We start from the raw sequence: 27,859 nt of genomic DNA, 5'->3' as shown, positions 1-27,859 counted from the left end.
ATAGTGGACAGTGGGCAGATCTCTGAGCTCAGCCAGCAGTGAGAAGCCGTCTGGAGCTGAGATTGTAGTATGGTCTGGGTACTCTATTCTCTGAAGGCCTCCCCTCTACCAACTTGTAGCAAGAAGATGAGCATCTTTCCTGTTGGGGAAGTGCAAAACCCAAATCCGAACTTGTCTCCTGGACCAAGTTATCAACACAATCTATCCTCTGGGGATATCTCAGCCCCAGTTAAGGCTTTGTAGTGGAAGGAAGGGAGGGACCTCTCGTTCAACCTAAGGAGGAGCAGCACTACTGGACTTCAAATGTCAGCATCAAAGGCTCACCAAAACTTCTGTTATCTATTCTCTCAAGGAGGGAAATGCCCAGAGAAGTTCTTTCATTGCAGATCTATCCTAATTATGATTCATAAATTAAACCGGACTAAGAAACACAAAATTATCCATGCAAATTTAGTAGTGCAAAACATCCACCCCTTTAATTGATCTGACCCAGCATCAAATCAACACACAAAACTTAGTGCATAATTTTGATGAGAATTTACCTCTAAAGCACAAAATTTACTAAGGCCAATTGCCTAACTATGTTCAAAGTTAGATAAAATTTACAAAGATAACTATTAGGATATAAAGAATCCTGTCATTCATGTAATCATTCAAAGAATGTACAAAAACAGAAAGTGTGGACCAGTGGGTCTTCTACAGGAGCTGGGTCTTCTAAAGGAACACAAAGTTGGACTCTCTGGTCTGTTGAGAGAATTCACAACTGAGGCTGAAGGGAACTCCTAGAAACAGCAAAGACTCTTGGTGCTGGAACATCCATGGAGGCCCATGACAGAGAAGAACCTGGAATGGTAGACGCCCAGCCTCACGGAAGTTGAGAGCCATACCTCCATCTGTGGTCACAGATCCACACAGAAACCCATGCTTATCATGGAGAGGGATAGAGGGAGATGCCATTTGGTTCTCCAGCAATTATAAACGTACCTAAGAGTCAGAGGGAGAAATTCGGAGCCCCCAACTCTATAGATTCAGGTTTAGTCTTCGCAATCATTTTGCTACAGTTGCTGTGATTCAATTACATTCTCCAGACTAGAGAAACTTAGGGAAGGGCAAATTCCCTAAGGTGGAGTGCAGGCAGGGAGGACAATCTACGCAGGGCAGGGCAGTCCTGGAGTTTGGCACAGAGGTAGCTTCCTCTGATGGCCTGAATCACCAAGGCTGGGCCTCCAACATCATCCACCTCATTCCAGACCAGGAAAGGGACATCTTCTGGGTTGTCAGCTTTGAGAAATCAGGATGAGGCACTCCGGGCAGGATCAAGCACTGACTCCTTCCGTAGCTCAAGGGCCTCTGAAAACCTGAGAATGACCTCTCCAGGAACCGACCTATTTGAGCACTCACAGAAATGCATTCTTCTGGAGGCAGGAAATGAAAGTTCTAGTTTGTCGTTGACTTTGTCACCAGGAAGGACAGGGATTGAGGCAGAATCTCCACCCTGGTCATGAAAAATGAGCTTGGCGCCCTCAAGGAGATTCATCAGATGTTTGGTTTCCTCTGTAAGAGGAAAGAGGAAAGATGCCATGGTTTGTGCTTTGGATAAACCTTCCTGGATTTCCTATATTTGTTTCCTTGCGGGAGATTCAGTCCCTACCCAGTGAAAAAAGAAAGATATTTTCAGATGAGTAAAACAAGGGCACAGAGTCATACTATTTTAGCTCATTTTAATTTTTATCATAGCAATAATTGCATATTGCTTTAAAAAGTCAGATAGAATGTTAAAAAATGCATAACTACAAGCAACGGAGCCCCACCCATCTCTTTCCCCTATTCCCACTCCCCTGAGGCGACCATTTTCCTTCCTTTAGCCCAACCCTCAGATCCATTCAGGAACGGTGTTCTCTATGTCCAAGACAGGATCATGCCAGGAACCACACACCTCTCTCCCGGCCTGAGCTCCGAACCTGTGACTCTCGATCTTCTCTCTTCTTGGTCTATTTCCCTTCTAACCCATTTATAAAGAACCATCAAATCATCTAGGTATAAACATGAAAATATTTCTTTTTTTTTCTTTTCCTTTTCTGCAGTCGCTACTTTGGATTTTACTGTATTCACTCCACCTTTCCCACTAGGTATCAGGTCCCCTCACAACATCCCAGTCAAGGTGTCATAACTTTCTTGTCGTTTTCCTCAGAATGGTGGGGGGAGGGAGAGATGATGTTCTGGCTCCAAGGAAACTGCTTCCCTTCTTTTCACCAGGCCTAGTGCAGAGATGTTGGGGACAAAGAGCAAGGGGTAGGAAGGCAGAGCTCTTCTTATGGCACTGGCCTCAGGGTTGCAGGGGGAGGTGTTCCTGCATCCTCTGGCGCAGTCTGGTTTCATCTGGTTTCAGTAGACAGTGTGTGTGGTTGTTGGGGAGAGTGGGATCATCAGTGCCACCATGCCTCTCCCCATCATTGAGCACCCTCAGAGGGACCTGAGTAGTTCTTAGATTCCAACTCTTTTTAGGGTTGAACATCTTATCACTTGACCCATTGATCCCTTGGAGAAAAATCCCATGGTTCCAAGCCTTCTGCCAACCTCAGTCTTCTTCACTTGGAGTCACAAGAGCCTCTGGGATTATCTTCTACCCCCTACGTATCTCAGAATTCTGAACTGGGGAGGGAATTTCCACCAACTGCTTCCCAAGAATGTTGCCCCACAGTCCCTTTAGGCTCTGCTGGCATGGAGAATGCTAGAGAATCCTCTGTCTTCATAAATCTCTAGAATACCCCACACTTTCCAAGCTTTGGGAACTGGGGAGAGGGCACTGGAAAAGCTGTGGGCCAGAGCTTCAGCCTTGGAGGACCTGCCTCTCTTCTGGACTCCCGACAGAGGGATTGAGTCCATCTTCAGGGACCAGGATCCCACAGTGCTGGCCTGCCCTGCGCTCAGAGGAGCTGGGGACTTGTCAGGTGGAGGTGCTTTTTACCAGAACTCCTTCATTCAGCCCTAGGAAGTGCTCTCCCTGACGCCAGGGAGTTCCCAGGTTCAGATAGACCAGGGTTCAGGCACCTGACTCAGGACAGTCCCACGAAATGTTTCTGCCATTTCATGTCTTTATTTTTGCTGTTCTGGGAATTTCCCCTGCCTTCTTTCCTTGAGCATCTCTAAACGGTCTGACCTGTGCTGCCACTGTCATTTCCCCACCCAAAGCCTCACCAGGGAGCAGCTTCCTAGAGAGAGGAGCCTCTGCCTGCTCCTCTGGCTAAAGGCCCAGAAGCCTGGCCTGAGCCAGTCTGAGTATAGGGGGCTGTAAGAGAGAGCACTGTTTCCACGGAGCAGGGAGCCCCTGACCCACACTGGTGTCTGCACCCCTGAGCCCGGCTCGTCCTGGGAAGCAGCTGGCCCCTGATTCCAAGCTCACTGCTGTGCCTTTGGCCTGGCCCTGGCCATGGATGAGGGCCTTAGTTTGTGCTAGGATCAAAGAGACAGTGAGTTGATGGGACCATGCTCCCCACAACAAGCCTAGGGCAGGGGCAGGACAGGACACGGTGTAGGAGAGCACTGAACAAATTTGGCCCTGAACTGGCCTTGGACCCTCAGGGAGCAGACAGGGTTAGACACACTGATCTCTAGGAGGGGTCAATGCCGTTTCTCCCTAGTTGTTCCTTGCTGTCCTGGGGTGGAACAGGGAGGGTGTGCTGATCCAGAGCCAGATCATGGTAAGTTCTCAACAGGTGGACCTGCTCACCTGTGATGCTCCCCTCCTGGCCCATGACAGAATAATCCCTCTGGCTTCTGTGGCTGGGGCTCGCAGGCTGAGAGCATCCGCCCTGACTGCCGATGAGGCTAGTTTCCACGAGCTGTGGCTCTCTCAGGCCTCGTAGGTTTTCCTAAGCTTCATCCTTCCATTCAGGAATGAAAAGAGGCCCTGCACAAGGAAGACAGTGTGCGTAGTGAGAAAGTAAAACTCTGCCTGGGCCTTCATCAGGCTGGAATAACAAGGCATAGATAAAGCCTTAATGGGAAACCTTCCTCCTGAGGACACGCCACAGCTGTAAAGTGTCATAACATCCCACTTCTCTGAGTGACTGCTACTTTCTTACTCAATGAGACTTTGTTCTTTCAAACCACGGACTATCAGAAATTTGGCTGTTTGAATTGCATCAGCAAGAATGAAACATCCTACTTTTGCCTGAAGGATGCAAATCACTTTGACAGCAAGGAGCAGCCCAGCCCAGACACAGAGCTTCAGATAAAGGCTTTCTGAATACAAGATTCTACATCCATCTTAGCTTTGTACTTTCAAAGGGCGCAGACCCTAGATTCTTCTCACACTCCTGACCTGATGTTGACCCCTTTCCCCAAAGCCCTTTTGCTTTGGGCCCATCAAAACACTGCTTCACTTAAATTTTACCTAAATGTTACCCTTGTCCCAAATCTTAAAATAGCTGTCTGCCTTCCTTCATCGGTGAGAGGCCCACAGCTGCTGGTGGATGGTCTGCTGAATTGCAATGAGTCCATTAACCTGACAATGTCGGACTGCAGAGCTGTTCTGGGTGGCTTTAGGCTGCTGGAGCGAGGACAATGTGACAATCAAGCATGGCTCCTTCACAGTTGCACCCTCATAGCAGATCCAAATATATACATTGTGATATTCCAGATGAGTGTTTAAAATATGTTGCTGCCTCAATTGATGTTCCAGCCTCCTCCTTCACCAGTGCTGCTGTGCCACGTGTGCTTAATTGTCACTTCAGCCTGAATCCAAATACCGGGTCCATCTGGAGTGAGACGCATCCATTGATATCAATGATGTTGACACTGGGGCGAGAATTGGGTTTTTGCCATGTTAATTGTTAGAATTTGAGGAAGGGGTAATACATAGCATCCTTCTTTCCCACGTGAGTTGTGAACTAATTGAGAATTAACACAAAGTCTCTCCTTTTTTTTTTACTTGTTGATAAGTTGATATTGGAGAGCTTGGATTCTTTTTTGCAAACAAACGAAGCACAGAGTAAGACCATGAGAATGAGAGTTACAGCCAGTCACAGGCAGTCCTGGACTGCCACAGGCCTCCTCATGTGAGGATGGGCTTCATACAAATATAAATCACAAAGGAACAGGGCAGAGTGGACGCTTTCTTCGGTTCAGTTGGCTCCCAGTGGAAAGTAGGTAAATAGCAGCTTGGCCACACAATCCCAGTTTCTAATGAGTAAGGTGACCACATAATTTATCACTTAATGTGGCACTTTTGAGAGTGGAAGGAGGTGGTATCAGCAATTACACCAGGACAATAGGTGTGCACCAGGATGCGTGGTCTTCCATTGACTTGCGTAGAATGAATGAGGGGGCAGAAGAAGGCCAGGTGTGTAACGGAAGGAAACATCAGGAGTGGGGAAGAACTGTCCTCCCTCTTTGGTGGATTATGTCAGGAGGAGGAAAGGAGGTTAAAGAGGGCCGTGAGAGCTGCCTTCAGAAAGCTGAAGGACTTGGGTGCACGTGGGAGCTCCCTTCTTTGTGACATCAAGACTAGCAACAGGAAGGTAAGTTTTATTGTGAAGGAGGCTGGTCTTGCTAAGGAGGGTGGGCTGCCTGGGGAAGAGGTCAGCTCCTCATTCATTCATTCACTGACCAATTATTTATTTATTTATTCAACGCATATTTGTTAAACACAGACACTGTGCCAGGGGCTGGGGATATAATGCTGAATTAGACAAACACTATTTCTCTGCAATCATGGGCTTTATAATATAAGGAGGGAAGTAAAGAAAGACAAAGTCAGATAAATAGTCATTACAAACTGTATGAAGGAAACAATCAAAAATGGGAGGTAGAAATTTCAGGAGGTAGAGGAAACAGCTTACTTCAGACAATGGGCAGGGAAGTCCTCTTGAGGAGGGGACATATAAGGAGGTGACTTGAAGGAGCCAAAAACACAAAGAATGAGAATAAATCAATACAAGTAACAGATGTACATGAGCATAGCGTATGCAAAGGTACTAGGGCTGTCAAGAACTTGGCATATTCAAGGAACTGAAAGATTAGTATGACTAAAGATAGGAATGGAGAGAAAGAGTGACCTGGAAGAGGGGTTGGAGGCAGGGGCCAGATCATCCAGGCAAGCCTGTAAACGATGATAGGAAATTTGCGTTTCCACCTAAGTACAAATGGATGCATCAAAGGAGTCAAAACACTGGAACGACACAGCTAAATTTTCATTTATGGAGGTAATCTTGGACAGTTTACAGAGCATGGATTTAACGAACAGATGGAGGAATAAATTGAGGTCACCAGTCAGGAGGCTGATTTACGATACTGGTGAGTTATGGTGGTCACCCAGCAAGCAGTGGCGAGTGGCAGAGAAGTTGGAGAGAGATGAGTGGATTTGAGATGTATTTTGAACTAGACTTCTTTGAAGATGGACTTGATGGATTGGATGTAGGGCTTCAGGGAAAGGAGGAATCAAGGATGACTCCTAGGTTTCTGTTTTGAGCAACTGAGGTGAAAAAGCCTGGGTGTGGGGATGGGCATGTTGGGCAAGGATCAAGGGACATAGTCACTTTGCAAGTTCTGAGACAATTAAATTCGTAGCCACAAATGCAAATCTGGAATTCCAACAAGAGCTCTGGGTCAGGTCAAATTGTCAATATCCATCTGGAATTTAAATTCATGAGAACAAGTAATAGCCAGTGAAACAGTAGAGAGGAGAAGAAGACTCAGGGATGAGACCTGAGGAACTTCAACCTTTAAAAGTCACAGGAGGAGGAACCAGGAAAACAAGTGAGAGGGAAAAGGCAGTGAGGTTGGGGAAAAACCAGGAGCAACGTGTTGCAGAACCCCTAGCATGCAAGTGTTAAGATGAGGGGACAGGAGGCCGGCCTGGTAGTGTAGCGGTTAAGTCTACATGCTCCACTTTGGTGGCCCAGGGTTCGCAGGTTTGGACCCTGGGTGCAGACCTATGCATGGCTCATTGAGCCATGCTGTGGTGGCATCCCACATACAAAATAGAGGAAGATTGGCAACAGATGTTAGTTCAGGGCCAATCTTCCTGCCAAAAAAAAAAAAGATAAGGGGACAGCAGCAGGCTGTGTCCAACACTGATTAAGATGAGGATAGCAGAGTGTCCATTGGATTTGGCAACAGAGATTTCATTGGTGCTACTTGAAAGAAAGGTTTTGGCAGAGAAATCAGAGGGCAGACTAGAATGTGCTGAATGTACAAATTAAGATAACAATGAGATATCATTCTTTATACACCAGATAAGCAAAACTATTTTTTTGTGTGAGGAAGATTGGCCCTGAGCTAACATCTGTGCCAATCTTCCTCTATTTCGTATATGGGACACTGTCACAGCATGGCCCAGTGAGCAGTGTGTAGTCCACACCTGGGATCCGAACCTGCAAACCCCAGGCTGCCAAAGCGGAGCACGCGAACTTAACTACTACACCACTGGGCCGGCCCCAAAACGTTTTTTTAATTTAAAAGCAAGTTTTGGACAGGGAGGAATGAACACATCATTGGGAGTTTCAATCAGAAAAGCCACACTGAAGGCCAGATTGTCATTTGAAAATAAAGAATGCGCTCACTCTGTAGTCAAGCAGTTCACATGTCTATTCTAAAGAGTGTCTCAAATGTGTGCACAGGAGGTATATACTAGAATGTTTACTGACATGTTGTTTGTTAAAAAAAAAAAAACAAGAAAAAATGGAAACAACCTAACTGTCCCTCAATGAGGGAATGGCTAAACAACCTTCTGTTGAAAACTCTGCGCAGTTGTAAAGAATGCAGTAGATCCATCCACACCAGCACAGAGAGCTGTTTGAACACATTGTTGAGTGAAAAAATGAGTCGGAGAAAAACATGTATTGTATCATACCACTTGGGGAAATACACACACACAGGGGCACACACAAAACCACGCTATATGTTTCCAATAGGTACATATGAGTATGTAAATGCATAAGAAATGGATCAGAATGATGCCAACACATAACAGTGGTTACCACTGGGATGAGGAAAGGGGGAATGAGGATTTGGGGAGAGGAATTTGGATGTATCTGTTATGCTTTTACTTTTTTCTTTACAGAGAGAATGCATTGCTGTATTAATAACAGTTGAAAATTAATATTTTTTAAAGTGGAAGGAGTGAATGGCTTGGGAGGAAAGTAGCTTAAGCAGAGGCTGTGAGTTTCGCGTAGTCTCCCCTCATGGGAGGAGAAGTAACTCCTCTGATTAACAAGAGCCTGATATTCCCTGGACCAGCAATGGAGCAGCGGTTAAGAGGACCCAGTCAACACTGAAGCTGCCTGGAGCAGCCTAGAGTTTACCACTCTGTCTTATTCTCCTGGTTCTGCTGGCAAATGACAGCTCATCACAGTGACTTGAGAATATGAAATCAGAGTTGATGGGCACAGCCCAGACCCCAAAGGTTAAGGGGGGACTAGACATTGTCTCTTATTTCTCTAATCCACCTGAAACAATAATAAAGGCACTGCTTTGATTTTTATTTTGCCATCAGTATATTCTCTACGTGTTTGAATGTGGATGGGGACCAAGGGTGAGGGACTGTTATCCCCAAACCTTCAAAATTTAATGACAGTTCCAGGAAGATTGATATATTTTCTTCCTGTTTTGTTTACTACCGTATCCCCAGCATTTAGAATAGTGTAGGTGCTCAAAAAATATTTGTTTAATGATTGAAATTATTGGTCTTGTTGCTCCCCTTGGGAATAAAAATAAGTTCTGGTATTTGGAATTTGAACTCCATGCTGAGTGTCGGGAAGCCATTGCTGCTGGCTTTGACCTTGATCAGTTACAGCTTTTATGATGGTTATGCTGCTATTATAGGCATAGCTGAAGCTGCTCTTAGAGAATCAGAGCTTTAATCTGCGAAGAGCTTCTAAGTTGCACACGAGTAGGGAAGAGCAGCTTGTGAATTTTGGTCTTTTAATCATTGGTATTGGATATTGGAAGGTAGCAATCTATCAGGGGCACAATCTTTGCTAGTCTCTGTCTCATTTTTAATTGCATCCTTGGCCAAGTAGAGAACAAATTAGTAATGGCATTATGGGTTTTCATGAGGCTTGTCCACTTATTCCTGGAGTCATTACCCAACCAGATGAATTAGAGTTGACTCTGGAGTATTTTTTTCATAATCAGGACTCTTCTGCTTGTAAGTGACTCAAATAATATGACAGTTAATCGATCAGTTTATTTTCTGCATATTTCTCTTCCCTTCTTTTTTCTCGTTGACTACCCAAGTGGTGTTTCTTGCCTCAAGTTGACATTAGATTATAAACAAAATTAAACTTCTTGACCTAGTGGAGAGACAAAAATCCTCAGTTGCAAGCTTGCAGAGCCTTTTAAATGTTCTGTTCCAAAGAATAAAAGAACGTGGAGTTGTAGGGAGGGAAGAACAGATCTGGATGCTGACATAAATTGGAAAGGAAGGATGGGGAGGAGGGAGTGGGAGGCTGGAACAGACTTGCGTTTGGGGGTTCAGATTGCTGAATGGAAGGCATTCAGGGGAAAAGCTGACTTTGGAGATCATGTGTAGAACCTCTTCTCTGCCGGCCTGTGGACAACCCACCATTTAAAGTCCTGGATCTGAGTAAGGCCTCCATGACTCTGGCTTATAGAAGCAACAACAGCACCAAAACCTTGAATATTAGAGTACCTCAAAGACTGGAGGAAAAAGTCATAGAAACCAGTGTTTCAGAGACTAGAACAGAGGAAATAACACCGTTAGGGCTCTTTCTCCATCTGTCTATGGTGTGTGTGTGTGTTGGCCTCATTCTCTCCACGCTACAGGTAGAGAAGGAACTATCCTAGCCTGTCTGCTTGGGAGGCTTAGGGCACCCACACTGTTGAGAAGTGCTTTCTGATGTTGACTGAACAGAAATCTGTTTTCCTGTGCCTCCTTCTATGGTTCCTAGCTTTGATTCAAGCAAAGAACAACACACTCCTTGCTATGGTCTGAAAGTCTGTATCCTCCAAAATTCATACGTTGAAATCCAAGTGCCCAGTGTGATAGTATTAGGAGGAGGGGGCCTTTGGGGGATGATTAGGTCATGATGGGGGGGCCCTCATAAATGAGACTAATAGCCTTCTAAGAGAGGCCCAAGAGAGCTCCCTTCCCCCTTCTACCATGTGAGGACACAACAAGAAGTCTTCAGTCCCAGAGAGGGTCTGACCATGCTGGCACCCTTATATCAGACTTCCAGCTTCCAGAGCCGTGGGAAATAAATAGTTGTCGATATTAAGCCCCTAGTCTATGTTATTTTGTTATAGCAGCCCATGCAGACTAAAACAAACCCTCAAAACAGGAGAGCCAATAAAATAGCTGAGGACATCTCTTGGGGCTTTCTATGGTTTCTCCTCCTCCTCTCCTTCCTTCACCATCACCTCCTCTGTCAGAGGGAACAGGTGATGCAGTGTACAGTGGACTGGCCATCTATCTCCCGCTCATCTCCAGTGCTTTTGGGATTGCTAAGAAAGCTAATATTTATACATATAGCCTAGAATTACATTATGTTTTTTTTATCACCATCTATTGTTCTTTCTACACATTCTGCCATTTATAGAACTCTCATTCTTTGTAGCCCTTCCCAGAAAACTTGCTTACTATGTGTCCAATTTTATTGTTAACATACATCTCTCATAGTCATCCTTAGGTCATCTTGAGCTTAATCCTGACCTTGTCAGAGAATAAAATTGCAACAGTGAATTCCCCTGGTATCCTTTTCTGTGCTCCTAAACAGTTGTGAATATACATGAATGCATGTGGGTGAGGGTTTGGACAAAATACAAAGCTTTGGGCAGTACACAGAGTCCTCTGGGAGGGAGATGCCTTCGAGTCAGTGGACACTGGCTGCAGGCCCTCTGGAATGCTCTAAGTTGTGCTTTGTTTCTGCAGCCATCCCCTCCTAAATGGATGTCCTAGCATAGTCACGGTCCTCTAGGGTCAGATTGGCATGTGGGGAAGAGGAAGAAGAGTTGAGACAAGGAAGTTCCTAACCAGCCTTCCTGTGTTTTCCTTCTCTACCTTCTTTGAGGAGCTTTGCAGATCCTTGGACACTTCTTGCTGGTCTGGCCCCGACATCATAAAGCAAGTTCTACCCTGACATGCTTCAGTATCGATGGAAAATGCTAATACCTGCAATGAGAACTCATTTATTTCAACAAAATTTTTTAAAGAAATCGTTACATACGAGGCAAGATTTGGCTTCCAAAGGGAGTATATAAATGTAAAAGACACAATCTCTGACCTCTATGTACCTAGAATTTGGTTGAGGAGAAGAGAGCAAAGAGACCAAGACAAGGATTAAAAACTATAGCACAAACTCTAACAAAGGAAATGTCACACGAGAAAGCAAAAGTGCTGTAGCTCTCAATAAGATGCTGCATTTGGTTGGGAAATTGAGGAGAGGCCCCTGAGAACTTCGGACAGATGTAGGATGTTAGTAAAAGGCAGGTGAGATGCATAGTGATGAAAGTGTTTGAGATGCTTGCAAAAGCATTAGTGGAGGCATGGAGGGAAGAAATCCAACGTGTTTGGAGTAGTTAGTAAAGAAAAGAAGCTCACTTTGGTTGACTCTTAGTCTGAGTTTACACCAGAAAACAGAGCCTGAGATAAAGATTTGAATGCAGGGTGATAAGAAGCATCCACAGAGAACAGGAGTAGGGACTGGGGAAATTGAAGGAGGGAAATGAGGAAAGCCAATGCAAGGGTGCATTCTTGACCTCAGCACTGTGGAGGGTGACTATGACTCAAGACTCTGAGGAACCATGTGGGTAGAATACATCTCAGAATTGTCCACCAGAATGATCAAAGAGAGTAGCCTTTCCCCACCCGCTCCCACTCCCGCTTCGGTCAAGGGTTCTTCATGGAGCAGCTCCCCCTTATTTCCAGGTTTGTGCATGTGTGAGTGCCAAGCAGGTTCCTGCAAGTGTCCTTCCCCGGGTGTCCTAGGAGCCCCAGAGCAGAGACAGGGGGTTGGTGTAGCAGAGATGACACACTGTCAGGTTAAAGCTTCCCAAAGCTAGTTGCACAGCAATGACTGGAGTAAAAGGAAGGCTCACAGGATATAAGGTGGGGTTCAAGGATTATCTCAAACAGAATCGTGGACAGTGAAGCAACAGGAGGTAATGCCAGAAGGATAGGTTTGGAACAGATTATGCCTGGCTGAGAAATTGGAACTTGGTTAGCAATGGGTACCCAATTGCAAAACCCAATAGCCTTGCTTGTCCTGTGCCAAGAAGAGCAAGGTCTCCTGAGAGAAGAGAGCCTGTCATGCCACATTCATGTTCAGTATATTACAGTAAATTGCAATTTACATGTGATTGGCTAAGTGAAGTTGTAGATTATATTATAGGCCTTAACTAAAGTAACCCTCACAAAATGGACAACTGGCTTAAAGGCATCCCAATAAACTGTTGCCTGAAGCTTCTACTAAAATTCCAAAAACATACATAACAACCAGAAAATATCGTAGCTGATGCTTCTACTTCCAGCCACTTTATAAAATAAAATAAGGACAGTACAATAAATTCTGAGAAGTTGCCTTAAAAAATTCAAACTGATACAAGTGGTTCTTTGAAATATGGATTGATTTACTTTCATTACAGTTAACAATTAATTTTAACCAAAGCATATACTGTGTGTCAAATTATTAACTAATGTTATTATGAATCCATCATGATTATCAAGACATAAAAATTTTTATTTCACATTCATCTTACCCTTTTGATTTATCTTTGAGAATATATATTACAATATTTATAATAAACATGCATAGAATTAATAAACAATGTTTTTTTATTAATAGGGTTGTATGAACAAAAGTTTTTTAAATTCACATCTCTAGGCCGTAGGTTGTCAGAAGGAATGAGAAGAGACTGCTGTGTACAAGAAGCTTTTGGGATGTTGATTTAACTGGACTTGGCAACCAGGTGGATGGTGGGACAAGATCAGGAGAGAATAAAAAGTGACTCTTAGGTTTCATATTGGGATGGCGTTCAAATGGGGGACATGGGGCAGAAATGGATGTCCAGAGGAGGAGGTGGTTTTGGGTGATGAAAATGAGGTGGGCCATGTGTGGGCATCTGTGCATGGTGATCTCTTAACATGACTGACTGTGTTTTCAAACAGAAGCTTCTCTGCCTGCTTGCTTCTCTGTCCTGGAATCAGCCCCCCACAGCCCAGGCTGGACTTAGTGCTCAGGCTCTAAATAGAAGTTAGTGTTTTCAGTTCCGCCCCTCTCCTTGGTGAGAGTGATGGGCTGTCTGGCCGTGGAGGAGGTGGCTATGAACCAGCCAGGGCAGGAGAATGACTGAAAGGCAGAGGTGGTGCCCTCTATAATGCGGAAAAAGAGAAAAGGTTTCTGCCCTTCGTTCATATCGTGCAGGTCCATCACATTTTTCTCCTAGGAGTAGAAAAGAGGCTTATTAAAGAATATTACTGGAAGGAGGGAGCTAAACTGACTCAGCCCCAGAAGTGACTGCTTTCCCCAAAGGGAGGGACAGAGGCAGATGAAAGGAGGACACTAGGTGTCAACGCAGGCAACCTACTGGTTCCCAATAGCTTGGCTCCACCCCAAGATCCCATGACACAAAGTACTTCTGATTCTTTGAGACAGCACTATCTTCCCTGAGAACAGAGGGAAGTTCAACTCTCTTTCGTGGGTGCTCCTGGTATGCACCCATTTGCAGGTTCAGACCAGTCTTACGTGATTCCCAACCTCCAAGTGCATTGATACATTACAGATTCCATCATAAGCAGAAGGATTAGCTTCATAACTACAAATTCTGCTTTCAGTACAAGGACCATAGGCATGTAATATGCAAGATCCAGATTAACAACCCCGGCCCCCCGTCTCCTGTGCCGTACAGTGGCCTTTGCTTAAATGGAAGCACCTCATCACCCCAGAGCATTTCTGGGAGGCAGCTAAGGAGCACTGAGGATGGAGAAACCACCCTTCCTCAGCCTTTCTGAAACATTCCCATGGGGGTGTTCTCTGGCTTTCAGAGAATGCTCTGACATTAAAATAAGTGTTACGCCCATTCCAAAGGTAGTATGGATTGATTCGGGGATCAGCCAGGTCAGATTTCCTTTCTTACACTGAATATAAAGCATCAAAAAAATGCTATTTTTATTCAGTAACATATTAAATGAAATAAAAAGTCCATCTCACAATACTTCTCTCATTAGCTGCACAACCACTCACCTTGATCTGCAAAGTAGGCTGGCCTTGAATTTTTGCACAAAAGAGAGAGTGATTTGTGCCCTTGATTCCCAGGTAAACCGGATTACCTTTTGCTTCATCATGCAATTTTTCATCTGTACATGATATTATGTCAAGACTGACTGGAAACACAAGGGAAGATAGAAACAGGTGTCAAGCTCCGAGTAGCAGAAAGGCCAGTCCTTCTGGCATCTCAGTTATTCCTCCCAGCCAGCAGGATACTGAGCAGCCAGGACTCCGCCAGAAGTTGCCTCCAATTAGCCATGTTGCAAATAGCCTTCATCATTGTCTGAAACCCATTTCCTTTTTACTTCTTTAACCTCAGAACCCCAGTTGTCACCAGGGCACATTGCTTCCCCAAAATAAGAATAAAATTTCCCACCACATTTGCAGCTGATTTTGACCATATGCTTAAGTTGTAGCCCATGAGATATAAGTAGAAGTGTTGCGTGGGATTTCTAAGAATGTTCTATATAAGGAGTTGACTCAGCTGGGAGGAGCTCCTTTCTTATACCCTGTGTCTTCTTACTGCCCCCTTTAAATACTTAGATGGTGGTTGAGGGGACATTAAGGTTGATAAAGCAGAAGGCTAGAATCCTTGGACTCTGGTGGCATCATGGAGCCACAAGATCGGCCTCAGCCTGGCTGCTCAGCCTTCTTTTATGTGAGAAAGAAAGAACTTCCTATCTTATTTAAGTCCCAGTCATGTAGGGTTTCTGTCTCTATCAGCTGATTTAAATTTAAATTCAGCTGAATTAAATTCCCAACTAATTTAGCAGGTGATTCTCAGGAGCCTGGGCATTCTGTATCTGTCCTTCCGGGCAGGGGGCAGAGAATTCATCCACTCAGCACTCCTTATTGAATGCCCACCCAGGACAAGGCACTGAAGATTTAACTAAGAACAAGAGAGACACTGTCATTGCCCCCATGGAAAATGAGATGAAAAAATTAAGCAGAGAAATGACAAGAACTACAATAAATTGCAACACCCTCTTGAGGGAAGTGATCAAAGCCTGGGACAGTAGGAGAGAGACCAAATTGTGATAGAAATCACGACAGACCTCTCTGCAAAGGTGAAATTCAAACCAAGACCTTAAAGCTAAGAGGGAGCTAGTATCTGAAGAAATGGTAACAGGATGGTAGAAGGGGTCTGGAGGGAAGGTATTAGAGGGAAAGGAAAAGAAAGACCCCTCCATGCAAAAGAGCTTGGTGAGTTCGAGGCCCTGAAATAAGACTGGTGTGCCTGAGATCTCCTCACTTCCCCCAACCCTGCACCTCCCCCCCGCAACACAAACACTTGGGAATGATAGTACTCAATCAACATAGTAAGGTCACTCTTGATGCTTTGTGGAGGATGGATGGGAGGCTTCACAAATGAAGTGAGAGGGAGGGCAGTGAAGAAGTGATGGCAGTGGTCCAGCTGAATGATGATATTGTCTTAGAAATAAGGTGTATTTTGCACAGAGACTCATCAGCTTTTTCTGAGGGATTGGATGGAGATTGAGGAAAAGGAGGAATCAAGGATGTCTCCTGTATTTCTGGCTCCAGCTGGCAGGATGATGGTAGCTAACAGGCATGGGGAAGACTGGTTCTGTCAGCAGTTTTGAGACATCACATCCATAGACCTACTTGGGATAGATGAAGTCAGAGACGACTGAGAGGCCAGCAAAAGGATGTGAGTAAACTATTCAAAGGAGACATCTGAATTGGAAGCATAAATGCCAGAGTGAAAAGGCAAATACATCAGTCCAAGAGACCAGCTTACAATCCCTTCAGAGGGGTTGTGTAATGATTGCAGACTGACATCTGAGGATCCCCAGCATTTGGAGATTTTATAGAGAAAGTAGAGTCAGAAAGGAGAATGCAAAAGAGGAGCCAGAGAACCACAGAGAATGTTCTCACAGAAGGAGAAGATGGAGAGTGTTCAGGAAAGAAAGAGTTCTCAATTATTATGACTGCAGCTGAGGAACCAAATGTGAGGGCAGAGAAGTACATCTGTGGACATTGGAAAGAGGAGCTTGAGGGGGTTGGTCAAATAGTTCAGAAGTCATATTGTTTGATGTAAGCATGAACAGGAGGTGAAATGGAGGCGAGCTCTGCAGCCAACTCTTCCATGAAGTTTGGCTATGATTGACATATAGAACAGGATATAGATCAGTATATAGGAAAATAGAATGGTGGTAAGAACGAAACATGGGAATCACGAGAAGCTTTTTAGTATTAAGCCTGGAAATATTATATTAGAGCATGTCTGTCAGTGATAGAAAGGACCCAGTAGACAGACAAAGGTGGAATATGCAGGGAAGAGAGGAATTAAATTAATTAATTTAGTTTAATAATTAAACATTGAAGCCCTAGAGAAAGGGAAAGAAGCTGAGATGATCTGACTTTTGATGGGAGGAAGGAATATTCCCCCATTATTAGAAAAGAGGACACCAGGTTAAAAAATTGGGTAGGTTTGGTGGTGGAAAGATGATGGAGTTTGAATCTGAGGGCACAGGTAGCAATGGTTGGAATTTAAAGGAAAGAAACTCCAAGAGGAAGGTCAGCTGCTGCTTGAATGGACAATCCCTTCTTGTCTGAAGACATTTTCTCCCAGTAAGAAAAGCTGCCAATCCCTCGCATCTTCATTTCTAGGTATGGGATTTCCTTTGTGGGAGGGAACCATCTTGCCCTTCCTTGCCCTTCCTGTGGACATTGGGCTGGTGCTCAGAAGTAGGAGAGGCCAATGGCCAGGCTCATGCAAGCTCAGCCCCATCACTGGTGGAGCTGGTGTCCATTAAAGAGGAACCAGTGGCTTCAATTGTTACTCACCGGGTTTGACATTGTTGTTGAAAGGAACTGCCATCAAAGAATCTCCCTCCACAACCCACACCATTTGTAGAGGATCACGAACATGAAAGCAGTCAGGAATTTGCTTCACTGCCAAGTGACAGAAAAGTACAAAAAACACATGAGGTTATTACAGACTTCAGGATTCCGCTTGCTTTCTGGTAATAATAGATTTGAACTCTGGGAGAGGCTTACTGCTCTGAGAAAGGGTGGCTACAAGGAGAAAGGGAGAGAAATTAGGCAGAAGCCAGTTTGTGGATCAAAGCACCTGAAAGGATCTACATGCATTCATGGTCCCAAGAGATTTTCAGGATTCACCTCATTTCTAGGGTTATCAGTGACTTGTCTTTTTCTGATTGATAGTCTCTGGCTAGTAACAAAACCAAAAATATTTAAATTGGACATCAGTATGTTGTTTGCTTTTTTCTTTACCCTCTTTATCAAAATAAATAAGCAATTCTAAATACACATAATAAGAGAAAAGCTAAATGCTCTGAGATTTTCAAACGCAGGTTTCACTGTCTAAGCAATTTAGCAAGAGCAAAAACACTTGTAGCTAAGCAAATGATAGGGGCTCTTGTACCCTATTGTCTTTGGTGAGGCAAGATTGAAATATTTCCAAGCTGGTTTGCAATTCATCACTTACACTGTGGGGTGGCCATGTTGGCTTCAGGACTTCTGTGAAGAGGACAAGGTAAATCAGATGGTGGAGAGAAGGTCGTCAGGAGTTGGTCTTGCGTGGAAAGAAGAGAAGAAAAACATGTTATCTATTTCTCTTCCCTCTCCCCTGGAATTTTGTGTAAAAATCCTGCCCTGAGATCCCGTCGCAAATGCATATTCGAGACTAAGATAGGAAGAGCATGTTCCAAGGCCAGAAAACCCCAAAAGGAAGCTCCCATCTCTGTCATGGCTGGGTGGTCCTGGTACTCCAGGCTGCGATAGCCTTTGGATGACCTCCATCCATCACATTTGGAATTTTTAGGAGGTTCCAGACCATCACCCCAGGCACCTTCTAGAACAGAGAGTCTCTGGGTTTATGGGAAGGAAGGGAGAGTACGTATCTATGTCCATTTAGCCCTCCACATAACTATAAGTCATCAGATTATCCCAACTTGAAGCTTGAACATTAAATTACTGACAGCAAACTTCTCTCTCCGGCCCCCATCTTCCCCAAAGATTCCTCATCCAAAGAGGCATCTCTAAGGATCCTGCACATGGACATCCACAGGCCCCGTTAGCTGTTTTGACTGTCAGGCGACATCTGTCTCTGGGCTTCTGGTTAGGGCACCAGGACAGTTCCCCAAGAAGACCACAAACTTCCCATGATGAGAACCAGTTGTTCGCACCCCTCCCTGTCTCACAATCCTCAGTGCCTGATTCAATAGTTATTCCTAGAAAGAGGGTGAGCAAACCACCACCTGCACTCTTGGAAGCAGCCCCAGCTCCTCTGATACCCTGTGCCTTAGACCAAGACCCCCGGAGCCTCCTCAAGACTACACAGAGCCGTGAAAGGTTCCCCACACATGGGTTCTGAGCAGCAAAAGTTACCTTTGTCCAAAGAGATGTTCTTGTCTCTGGATCCAAAGTTGAGGCTCTACCTGCATCCAAGGGCTCTAGCGAGCTATCTAGGACTCCCAGCCCTTTTAATGAGCAAGGAAGGAGGGTCATTTCCTGGCTCTGGGTGTGCCCACTTCAACAAGAAAGCTGGATTGGCACAGAGGTCCCTTGAGGCTTCAATGGGTTACGGGGAGGCAACAGAGGTGTGGCCCATCTGGGGTCCCGGAGAAACCAGAAGAGAGCAATATCAAGAAACAACAATGAGGAAATACAGATGAGGCCAGATGCTGAGTTAAGGAAGAGAACTTCCTTCTGGATAGGCTTGGAGGCAGACGTGTGGCTCTCTTGATTCACTGACTGCATGAAACATAGCCTCGTTCACATCTAATTTTGGACAATTCACAGTTCTTTCGGGAGTTTCACATAACCAATATTGAGAGCTTATTCTGTGTCTAATAAAGTTGTAAGAGATTTACTTGATTAATCTTTTAATCCTCACAACAACCCTTTAGAAGCCATGAATTTTTATTTCCTATGTAAGAAAACAGAGGCCCTGAGAGATGACAAAACTTACCCAAAGTCACATAGGTACTAATAAATTTAGCCAAGTTAAAAGCCATGTCTCTGTGTTCTTAACCACTATGTGCTTTTTCGGGGTCGTTGTCTCCTGCACTTTGTGCTGGCTGAGACACACGGGAGGCCTTGGGTTCAGTGGTAGATATTGAAACCTGCGCTGTGTCCAAGAGAGGAGACATGTCAGAGGAGGGACTTTGTAGGTCTTGTGGTCTCCTAACTCAGAATTAGGAATCAGACTCAGCCTCAACATTGGCAGTGAAAGGCAGTCACTACCCTTGAAACCCAATATTTTTGGCCAGTCCTAAATGTCAAAAAATTCTACTCGTTCTATGCCTAAATTCTATGCTTCCTTTTAACTCACAACCACTGGCCATGATTCTGTTCTCTGAAATCCACCGTTAACTCTCTCCCCTGGAGTATTACACTAGTCCCTAACTGGTGTCCCTGCTTCTGTTCTTACCTCCCTCGAGTTAAACGTCCACCCAGCAGTAAGCAGGATCAAAGATGCAAAACGTGGTCCTATCACTTCCCTGCTCAGAACTCTCTGATGGCTTCGTACCTTACCCAGAATAATAATCAAAGCTCTCACCACGGCTCACATAAGCCCACGTGAGCCTTCCACACATCTTCTATCCCTGTCCTCTGACTCTTCATGCTCCAGCTGCACTAGGGCCCTGCTGATATTCCCACCCAGACAGCTCATCCTCACCAGGAGTCTTTCCTGTTTCTTTGCAAGAATGGGCTTCCCCAGAGCATCATGGAGTTCACTCCCTTACTTCTTCCTTGTATTTGCAAAAAAGCCAACCTCTAAATGAGATCTTCCCTGACCACGCTATCTACAAGAGCCCAGCCACTCATGCTCTAATCCCTCATTCTTCTCTACTATTTTTTTCATAAAATGTATGTCTCCATGGCCATGGATATGTATGCATGTATGCAGGCATCCATGTGTGTGTTATCTTCACAACCAAAATACCAGCTCCATGGAGCCAGGGAAATTGTCTGTCTTGTTAACTATGTCCTCAATGTCTGGAACAGCGTCTGGTCCATGATTGGAATTCATAAATATTTGTTGAATAAACAAAGGAATGAATGAAGTATTCTCATGAATAAGAGAAAGATTGGGGAGAGAGAAGGGAAATTGTCTGTCTTGTAAACTATGTCCTCAGTTCTGGAACAGTGTCTGGTCTGTTATTGGAATTCATAAATATTTGTTGAATAAACAAAGGAATGAATGAAGCATTCTCATGAATAAGAGAAGATTGGGGAGAAAGAGAGTGGGCTGCCTTGTAGGGAAGGCATGAGGTGTAGTGAGACATGGTGAGTTTCTGCCCTCCTCATGAAGAGGGTTGGGGGGAGGCTCTCCCATCCCATATGAGGGATGGAGTGCCCCGAGATAATCTCTCAGACAGGTAGGGGACACCGGGAGCTTCACCTCCAGCTGGATGATTGATGTACCTAGAGACCCACGGGCTCACCCTGGCTCCTCGGCTGGGCGGGTGTGTGGAGGAAGTTCTGAAGAGGGCCTGACATGGGTTCTAACCTTGCACCCAGGAGACTATACCTCCCGGTTGGTCCAAGAGTGTCCCAGTTTATGCCCATCACCCCCGTGTAATTATTAATAGAACCCTTTTCACTCTCCTATGTCCTGGTCACCCCACAGCTCTAGAGAAACTACCTACATATGGAAAGGCAGGAGAAGCATTTCTACCTTTTTGTAGGAACCATGAGAAATGAAAAGCTCAGGGAGTGCTGTGCTGTAGCCAGGAAGAAGTCTAATCTCTGACACGAATGTGATCACTCAAATGAGGAAAGGCAGAAGATATCAGGATGGGATGAGGAGTTTGGGGCTATGCTTGTAGGGCCTTCGAAGTTATCAATGTGTTTGGGAAAATAGTATCCCCACATATTTCTCCAAATCTTGTAGACAAGTAAAACTATGATGGAAAGTGAAAAATCACAAGACTACAGGGACTAAAGATCACCATATTACAGAGAAGTTCACTGATATTATGTGGGAAGAAACCTGATTTCATAAAAAGATAGAACAGGGGCTGGCCCCATGACCAAGTGATTAAAGTTCCCACGCTTTGCTTTGGTAGCCCAGATTTGCTTGGTGGGACAGATTTGCTGGTTCGGATCCCAGGCATGGACCTACTGCACTCATCAGCCATGCTCTGGAGGCATCCCACATACAAAATAGAGGAAGAATGGCACAGATGTTAGCTCAGGGACAATCTCCCTTAAGCAGAGAAAAAAGAAGAAGATGGGCAATGGATGTTAGCTCAGCGTGAATCTTCCTCACCAAAAAAAAAAAGAACAGATAAGCCTTTATAATAAATATGTTCTAGATGCATGGGAGCCATGTCAGGTTACATTTTGCGAGCATGGGAGAAATCCATGAAAGACTCAGAAACCCTTGCTGGGGTAGGACGGGGAAATATTTCAGTTAGCTGTGCACCAGCATTATGCATTGAAATATGGAGCATGATTTCTATTAATGACGCCTTATTTCTACTACCCACCCCAGTTGTGAGTCCTGGGGAGACCTGAGGTTAGGAAGAGGCCATATTCCCCAACAATCCTACTGAGTTCTTCTTAGAAATGAGAGACTTCATGAGAATCTGCTTTACAAACTATAAAACTCCTTATAAATGCGAGGAATCAGTATTACAACCATGATATTTCATAAAGTCATTCCACTCATAACAGAGCAACTGAAAGGAAAAAACTTTTATTTCACAAATTTAACTCTTTCTGAGATCCAGTGGTAACCCTTTAGGTGAAAGTTTCATAAACAACACTAGTTCTTATTCAACCCAGCAGAATAAATAACTTCACGGAGACATAAACCAAGCCCAGGAGGGGCTCGGCTTTCTCTTCTGAGTCTCTTCTTTTTGATGGAACGTCTATGTCTGCCTCTTCCTGTGCAGATCCAGAAGGTCTTGATCCAACGCCACAGAACAACACATCTGAAAATCCGGAGACCTGGACTACAAATGGAAGAATCCCCCTCATTTCTTATTTGAAGTCGTATTAGCAAGTGTGTGAAGCAGAGTTTTCTTTATTATTTTTGTAATTGTGCCTTATTTTTGCTATGTGGCCTTGGCAAAGACCCTCAGTATCCCTGGACTATTTTCCACGTGGCCCCTGGGAGAGGGCATATAGCCTCGCCCAACGCTTAGGTGACTGCATGAATATTTTGGGGTACAGCAAGATACCCTTGTGTGAAAAGCCCAACCACAGACGCTTCCTTCTTAGTCTAGCCTAAAATTTGACTGCTTACTCTCCATTTAACCTGATTTCTACTTCTGAAAATCGGACATAATTGTGACAATTCTGCTCCCCCTTGTTGAATGGGTCAGTATGATAACGTTCATCTCAGAAGCACCTTAAAAGCTAAAATGGAGGAAACCAAGGCAAGATTCTCTGCATGGAGAGCCATCTGCAACCCCAAACTGACCTTAAGCCAGTGTAGTGAACTCAAAGTCAGTGATATAGGCTTTCCCCAGTTCTTGGGTAAGAATGAGAGGACAGTCTCCTGTGGCACAGGCGGCGATGAACCAGCCAGGGAAGGCCACGGACTCGAAGGTGGAGGTCCTGCCAGTCTGGTTGTGGTAGAAGAGGAAGGGCTTCACGGGCTCCGGTCGGTTGTACAGCTCCATTATGTTCTGCTTCTGAAGGGTGAGAAGGCGGCCCCAGGGCAAAACGTGACTGCTTGAATTGCTCCACATTCTCCACACCCTGACAGTTTCTATCCAAGACAGCCTTGCCCATTCATTAAAGCAGCCCCGGAGACCACTGCTTCATACCCTGGGACTGAAAACTGTAGGTGAATGCAATGCTGTCTACGCAGAAGTCAAAATAGAATGATGTACGCCTGAAATTTATATAATGGTGTAAACCAATGTGACCTCAACAAAAAAGAATCATAGGCCTCAAATACTTTATTTCTGTTAAGATTGTGGTTGAAACCTTAGGCCACAAATTTCAATGGTTTTTAATGTGAGGCTTTGAAAGAAGACAATGTTGACACAAAAGTTTTTGAGAATGCAAAGCACTGGTTTAGCCACTACCTCTTGCTTAGAAATGGAGAAATCCAAAGAATATTGACATCACAGTTGCCATGAATTTTGAATTAAAACATAACTGTTTTAGGTCAAGTCTCTCCAATCTCAGCACTACTGACCTTCTGGGTGGGATAATCCTTTGTCATCAGGGCTGTCCTGTGTATGATGGGAGGTTTAGCAGAATCCTTGGCCTCCACTCACCAGATGCCAGTAACATATCCCCAGCACCCAGCTGTGACAACCAAAAGTATCTCCAGACATTGACAATGGCCCAGGGGGCCAAAATTGCCCCTGGTTGAAAGCCACTGTTTTATAACTTGTCATTAAATTGAGCGTCTGCCTGTGCTTGTTTGCTCAAAAGGGTCAAGAGATTTCCTTTAACACAGAGCCCTGATTTGTGATCTTCCTATGACTTATTTTTTTAATAATGGAGAATAGCAATTATTAAAATGTTTGCTCAGAGAATTATGTTCATTAACTTAAAATTGCAAACTAGTTCTTATAAAAAAAGATGTTTTAATATGCTTATCCACCTTGTGATAATTAACTTCTAAAAATGTCCTTGCTGGTTTTACCTGCACATGACATATGTGTATATAAATGAGTATGTGTGTGTATATATATGTGTATATATATGTGTGTGTGTATATACTATTACATGTGTATTACATGTAATATATCATACGTAATACATATGTAATATATTACACATGTAATAGTATATACACACACACATATATATACTATTATATCTTCTCTATGTATATTCTATTGGAGTTAAGAATAACTCTAAAAACCTTTCTTCTTGCCAAATTATTTTTATAAATAAAATAATACGTGATTTTAGCAGATGAGTTTCAAAACATCCCTGTAATTTTTTCTTATTCTTTCATGACACATACAACCCAAAAAGAACCAAAAATAAATATACATAAGGATAATAAATTGGCCTTTAAAAGATTACCAAATCTAGGGGCCAGCCTGGTGGCGTAGTGGTTAAGCTCCTGCACTCCATTTCAATAGCCCAGGGTTCACAGGTTTGGATCCTGGGTGCAAACCTAGCACCTCTCATCAAGCCACACTGTGACGGCATCCCACACAAAATAGAGGAAGACTGGCACAGATGTTAGCTCAGCGACAATCTTCCTCAAGCAAAAAGAAAGATTGGTAACAGATGTTGGCTCAGGGCCAATCTTCCTCACCAAAAAAAGATTACAAAATCTAGAGTTTCCATCAAATGAGCACTTTGTAAAATAAATGAGCTCTCCTCTCCTAGTCACTCCTTGACAAGACCGTTGTTTGCCACACTCACCTTGAGCTCCAGCGCGGGCTGATCCCCGACCTTTGTGCAGAACAGGCAGAACTCGGGCTCCTTCACTCCCAGGTAGATGGGATTCCCTCTGTCTTTCTCAAGAGTCTCCGGACATTTGCATGGGACTATGGCGACAGTGACTGTGAACACAACCCGAAGAGTGGCATTCAGGTGTCGTTTCCAAGGCGGCATCCCTGACCCAGGGCTATAAGGGCAATAGAGGCTGGAATCTGCTAACTGATACCCACCGAGTGGTCACCCTGTCGCCCACCACCTACCCCAGACATACCTCCATCTCCATCCCGAGGGAACTCCATCCATTAGAAAAGTCGGCCTTTCATGGATTCAAAACTGGTCTGCCCTTAGATCCCTCTCTTTTGTCCTAGTCCTACTCCTTGGAGTTTCACAGAGTCTTCTGCCATTTTCCACAGGCCAACCATTCAGTCTCCCTTGATTCTTCTCTCTCCTCTGACTTCCTGACCATAGTCACAGAATAACCCTCTGATCACCCTCTGGCTCATTACTGCCTGTGAGATGCTCTTCTCTCCGGATAGGCCCAGTCAACAAGCCTCTTTAATAGTGAAATGAAAAGCTGAGCACAAGACCCACCACAGTTCTAGCCCAAAGGGGCTGCCTTCAACAGACCGTGTCCACTTACCTGGAACCTTATCGTGCTTCCCTGGGACTGATAGGAGGGTCTGGCCTTGAAGGAACCACACCAGATGATTGTTATCCTGAATATTCCCCACAATAGGTACTGCTACAGAAAGCCCTGTAGAGAAAGTCAAATGCAAAAGTAAGGATAAGGGCACAGAATATCCCCTTTCCCGCTTTTTGCCCTTTCATGTGGATCTTTACCTCTACTCATTATGCTGGTGGTGTGTCAGAACTGCCGAAGAGCGGAGATATTTACGTGCAGACAGACTCCACGAGGGCACCTGAGTCAGTCCCGAGCCACAGCTTGACCCCAAGTCAGAACAGCTAGTGACCAGCCCAACGATGATGCCTGTTAGAATCTACACTCCCGGAACTCACCTCACTCCCTCACCTGCTCACCTTCTTGGACCCAGCCTACCTTCAAGCAGAAGCAGCTGTACCTATGAATCCCATTCAGGCCTAGACCCAGACTTCTAAGAAGACAGTGAGTGCCAAGACCAGAGGTCCAGAAGCAAGAGCAGATCAAAGGTAGCAGACTTCACGGCTCCAGGCTGCACCTGTAACCTGTTTACAGAGGACCCCCTGTCCCTATTATGGACTGTGGCTTTCTCTGCACTCAGGTGCCCTGACTCCAACGAGGCCCAAAGCTTTTATCCACATGAGCAAGGAAGGGGGTTCCGCCTCACTGGGGCTGGGACTGCCTGGCACCCTGGGTATTCACTGGTTCCTGGTGTCAGAGGATTCAGTAAGGCTTTATGTAAATAAATGCAAATCGCAGCATGGTTGTGACATGTCTGTGCACCCTGAAAAAGGAGGGCATGCCAAGCCTTTAAGTGCAAGAACAAGGAAATATAGTCATCAACACTGAGTTTGAAGAAAGAAAAATTACAGGACTGCCCCAGTGCCGATGACTGGACTCTGAGGCTGCAAAACGACACACAGAAATGTTATTTGTAAGAGTGGAAGCTCCCTGTAGTTGCAAGTTAGACTGAGGGAGGGAGTCCCTTCAGACCTGTGTCGTTTCTAGTCATTCCTACTCCACAGTCACCATATTCTCTGCCAATCCCAGACCAGGGAAAAACAACCCAGCATACGCTCCTCCAGCTTCTCAGAGCCACTGTGCATGCTGCCTCTCCACTCAAGGGAGCCTCACCTGGGCAAGACCAGCTCCTGGACACCCTGCCCTGCATGGACTACTTGGATCACTACACTGGACTAGCGAAGAAGGGAGCCTGGCTCCCAGGTGCTGCAGTGCCCTGAGCTAGCACACATGCATTAGGTATCCCACGAAGGAAAGCTGAGGCAATGCTGTTGATGCTCTGTCCCATCCTTCAGCCAACCTGAGTTCCCTGCCACTACGGCTGTTCCCATCACCTGTCAGCTTCATACCTCCAGGGCTTGCCTCTCAGGGGCAACCTGAACCTATGGGGGAAAGGACTGGTGGATAAATGTCTCAGCCCCCCCAGCCTCTGGTGAGCCAAGGGTAGGGTTTCTCAGAAGGTTCCCAGTGGGACCTGGCCCAGTTGCCCACAACAGTAACCAGCTCACTAATGTTCCCTTTGTTGGCTTTCCTGGGATCATCTTCTAAATGAATTCCCTGAGTCTATCATGGAGAGAACCCAAACTAAGATGATAGTTTAGTGTCAAAAACAAGAGACTTGTATTCAAAAGATGCACATTCAGAATTAGGCTTTGCAACTTTCAGACTTGTGTCCTTGGCAAAGTCCTTTCACATCTCTGATCCTCAGAGGACTCTTGTATGAAATGCATTGCACCTTGCCGGACTGTAGTGTGGGTTAAAGATAAGTATGCAAAACTCCCAGTACATGACAGCTTCCTGGAGCAAGTGGCCCAGTGATTCCCCTATGACTGTCACCAGACCCCAGATCAGCCTCTTTATCTCCATCAGCCTTTGTGCACTGACCAACAATAGATCATCTTAGCTGTTGACCTTTGTGCTACCTCATCAGCCTACCTGACCACATAAAGACACCCTCATGTTCACACTTATACCATTCCCAGGGATTCTCACTGCATAGGGGGATATAAAGGCCATTACAATCTCATCCTGAGAAGCCTCTAGCCATACCCTCAGGAGTGTGGAATCGTGAAGTACCCACATTTAAATATGCAGCAGGGGCCCTGGGGCAAAACTAGAATTCAGAATCAAGCTGAGTTTATGAAGAGAAGCTGCCCCCAGGTGTCCATTAGCATGAATTGATTTCCATGCTCTAAGAAGAAGTCCAGAGCCTTTGACATCACTCCATGCCCCCTACACAGGACTGGACCCACTTGGATATCTTGAGGGGAGGGGCTAAATGTCCTGCCATAATGTACAAAGAAGTGAACACCCAGGACACATTGGTATGAATGCTGCATAAACTAATGCAAACTCATTCACAACCACACCTGAGATGTGGGTCCTTTCATACTCCTCATTTCATCCTATAGATACGTGAAGCTCTATGCAGCCTGGGCACTTAGTCCACAGTGCCATTAGTGGAGGTGATGGGGGCTTTGGTAATACCTAACAGCCCTAGATCCATACTTATTTTCGCTAGTATGCGGGTGACATCCTTTACAGCCAAAGAGTTAGATACTTCAGAGAAGGGACATTGTGTCAAATATGAAGA

The 27,859-nt window shown here is 44.9% G+C and overlaps 2 protein-coding genes across 3 annotated transcripts; both read right to left on the bottom strand.

The window, feature by feature from the left end:
• Positions 1-12,773: 12,773 nt before the first annotated feature.
• On the bottom strand, positions 12,774-18,686 carry IL36B (interleukin 36 beta). The gene is made up of 5 exons (XM_046662221.1): positions 18,603-18,686; positions 17,701-17,787; positions 17,037-17,144; positions 14,205-14,344; positions 12,774-13,403 (listed from the first exon to the last, which is right to left on the bottom strand). The coding sequence occupies exons 2-5, from the start codon at positions 17,714-17,716 to the stop codon at positions 13,191-13,193; spliced, it is 477 nt and encodes a 158-aa protein (XP_046518177.1). The 5' UTR covers positions 17,717-17,787; positions 18,603-18,686; the 3' UTR covers positions 12,774-13,190.
• A 3,219-nt stretch (positions 18,687-21,905) lies between these two features.
• Positions 21,906-25,895, bottom strand: LOC124239748 (interleukin-36 alpha-like). 2 transcript variants are annotated; one of them, XM_046661982.1, is made up of 5 exons: positions 25,428-25,895; positions 25,228-25,341; positions 24,570-24,709; positions 22,651-22,864; positions 21,906-22,180 (listed from the first exon to the last, which is right to left on the bottom strand). In XM_046661982.1, the coding sequence occupies exons 1-4, from the start codon at positions 25,435-25,437 to the stop codon at positions 22,652-22,654; spliced, it is 477 nt and encodes a 158-aa protein (XP_046517938.1). In that variant the 5' UTR covers positions 25,438-25,895; the 3' UTR covers positions 21,906-22,180; position 22,651. The 2 variants fall into 2 exon arrangements, with proteins under 2 accessions (XP_046517938.1, XP_046517939.1); XM_046661983.1 differs by having other exon boundaries at positions 21,906-22,864; positions 25,428-25,550; positions 25,645-25,895.
• Between the last annotated feature and the right edge of the window lie 1,964 nt (positions 25,896-27,859).

Source organism: Equus quagga, chromosome 5 (genome assembly GCF_021613505.1).
Source record: "Equus quagga isolate Etosha38 chromosome 5, UCLA_HA_Equagga_1.0, whole genome shotgun sequence".
Taxonomy (NCBI): domain Eukaryota; kingdom Metazoa; phylum Chordata; class Mammalia; order Perissodactyla; family Equidae; genus Equus; species Equus quagga.
This window is presented reverse-complemented; position numbering and strand designations above follow the sequence as displayed.

Bases quoted from the DNA above. Each gene is read 5' to 3' on its own strand.
- IL36B (XM_046662221.1), bottom strand. The intron at 14,345-17,036 runs GTGAGTAACAAT...TTGTGTTTCCAG, and splicing joins CAACAACAATGTCAAACCCG to TCAGTCTTGACATAATATCA. The intron at 13,404-14,204 runs GTGAGTGGTTGT...TTCTACTCCTAG, and splicing joins AGCCTACTTTGCAGATCAAG to GAGAAAAATGTGATGGACCT.
- LOC124239748 (XM_046661982.1), bottom strand. The intron at 24,710-25,227 runs GTAAGTGGACAC...TTGTGTTCACAG, and splicing joins GAAGCACGATAAGGTTCCAG to TCACTGTCGCCATAGTCCCA. The intron at 22,865-24,569 runs GTGAGTGTGGCA...CTCACCCTTCAG, and splicing joins AGCCCGCGCTGGAGCTCAAG to AAGCAGAACATAATGGAGCT.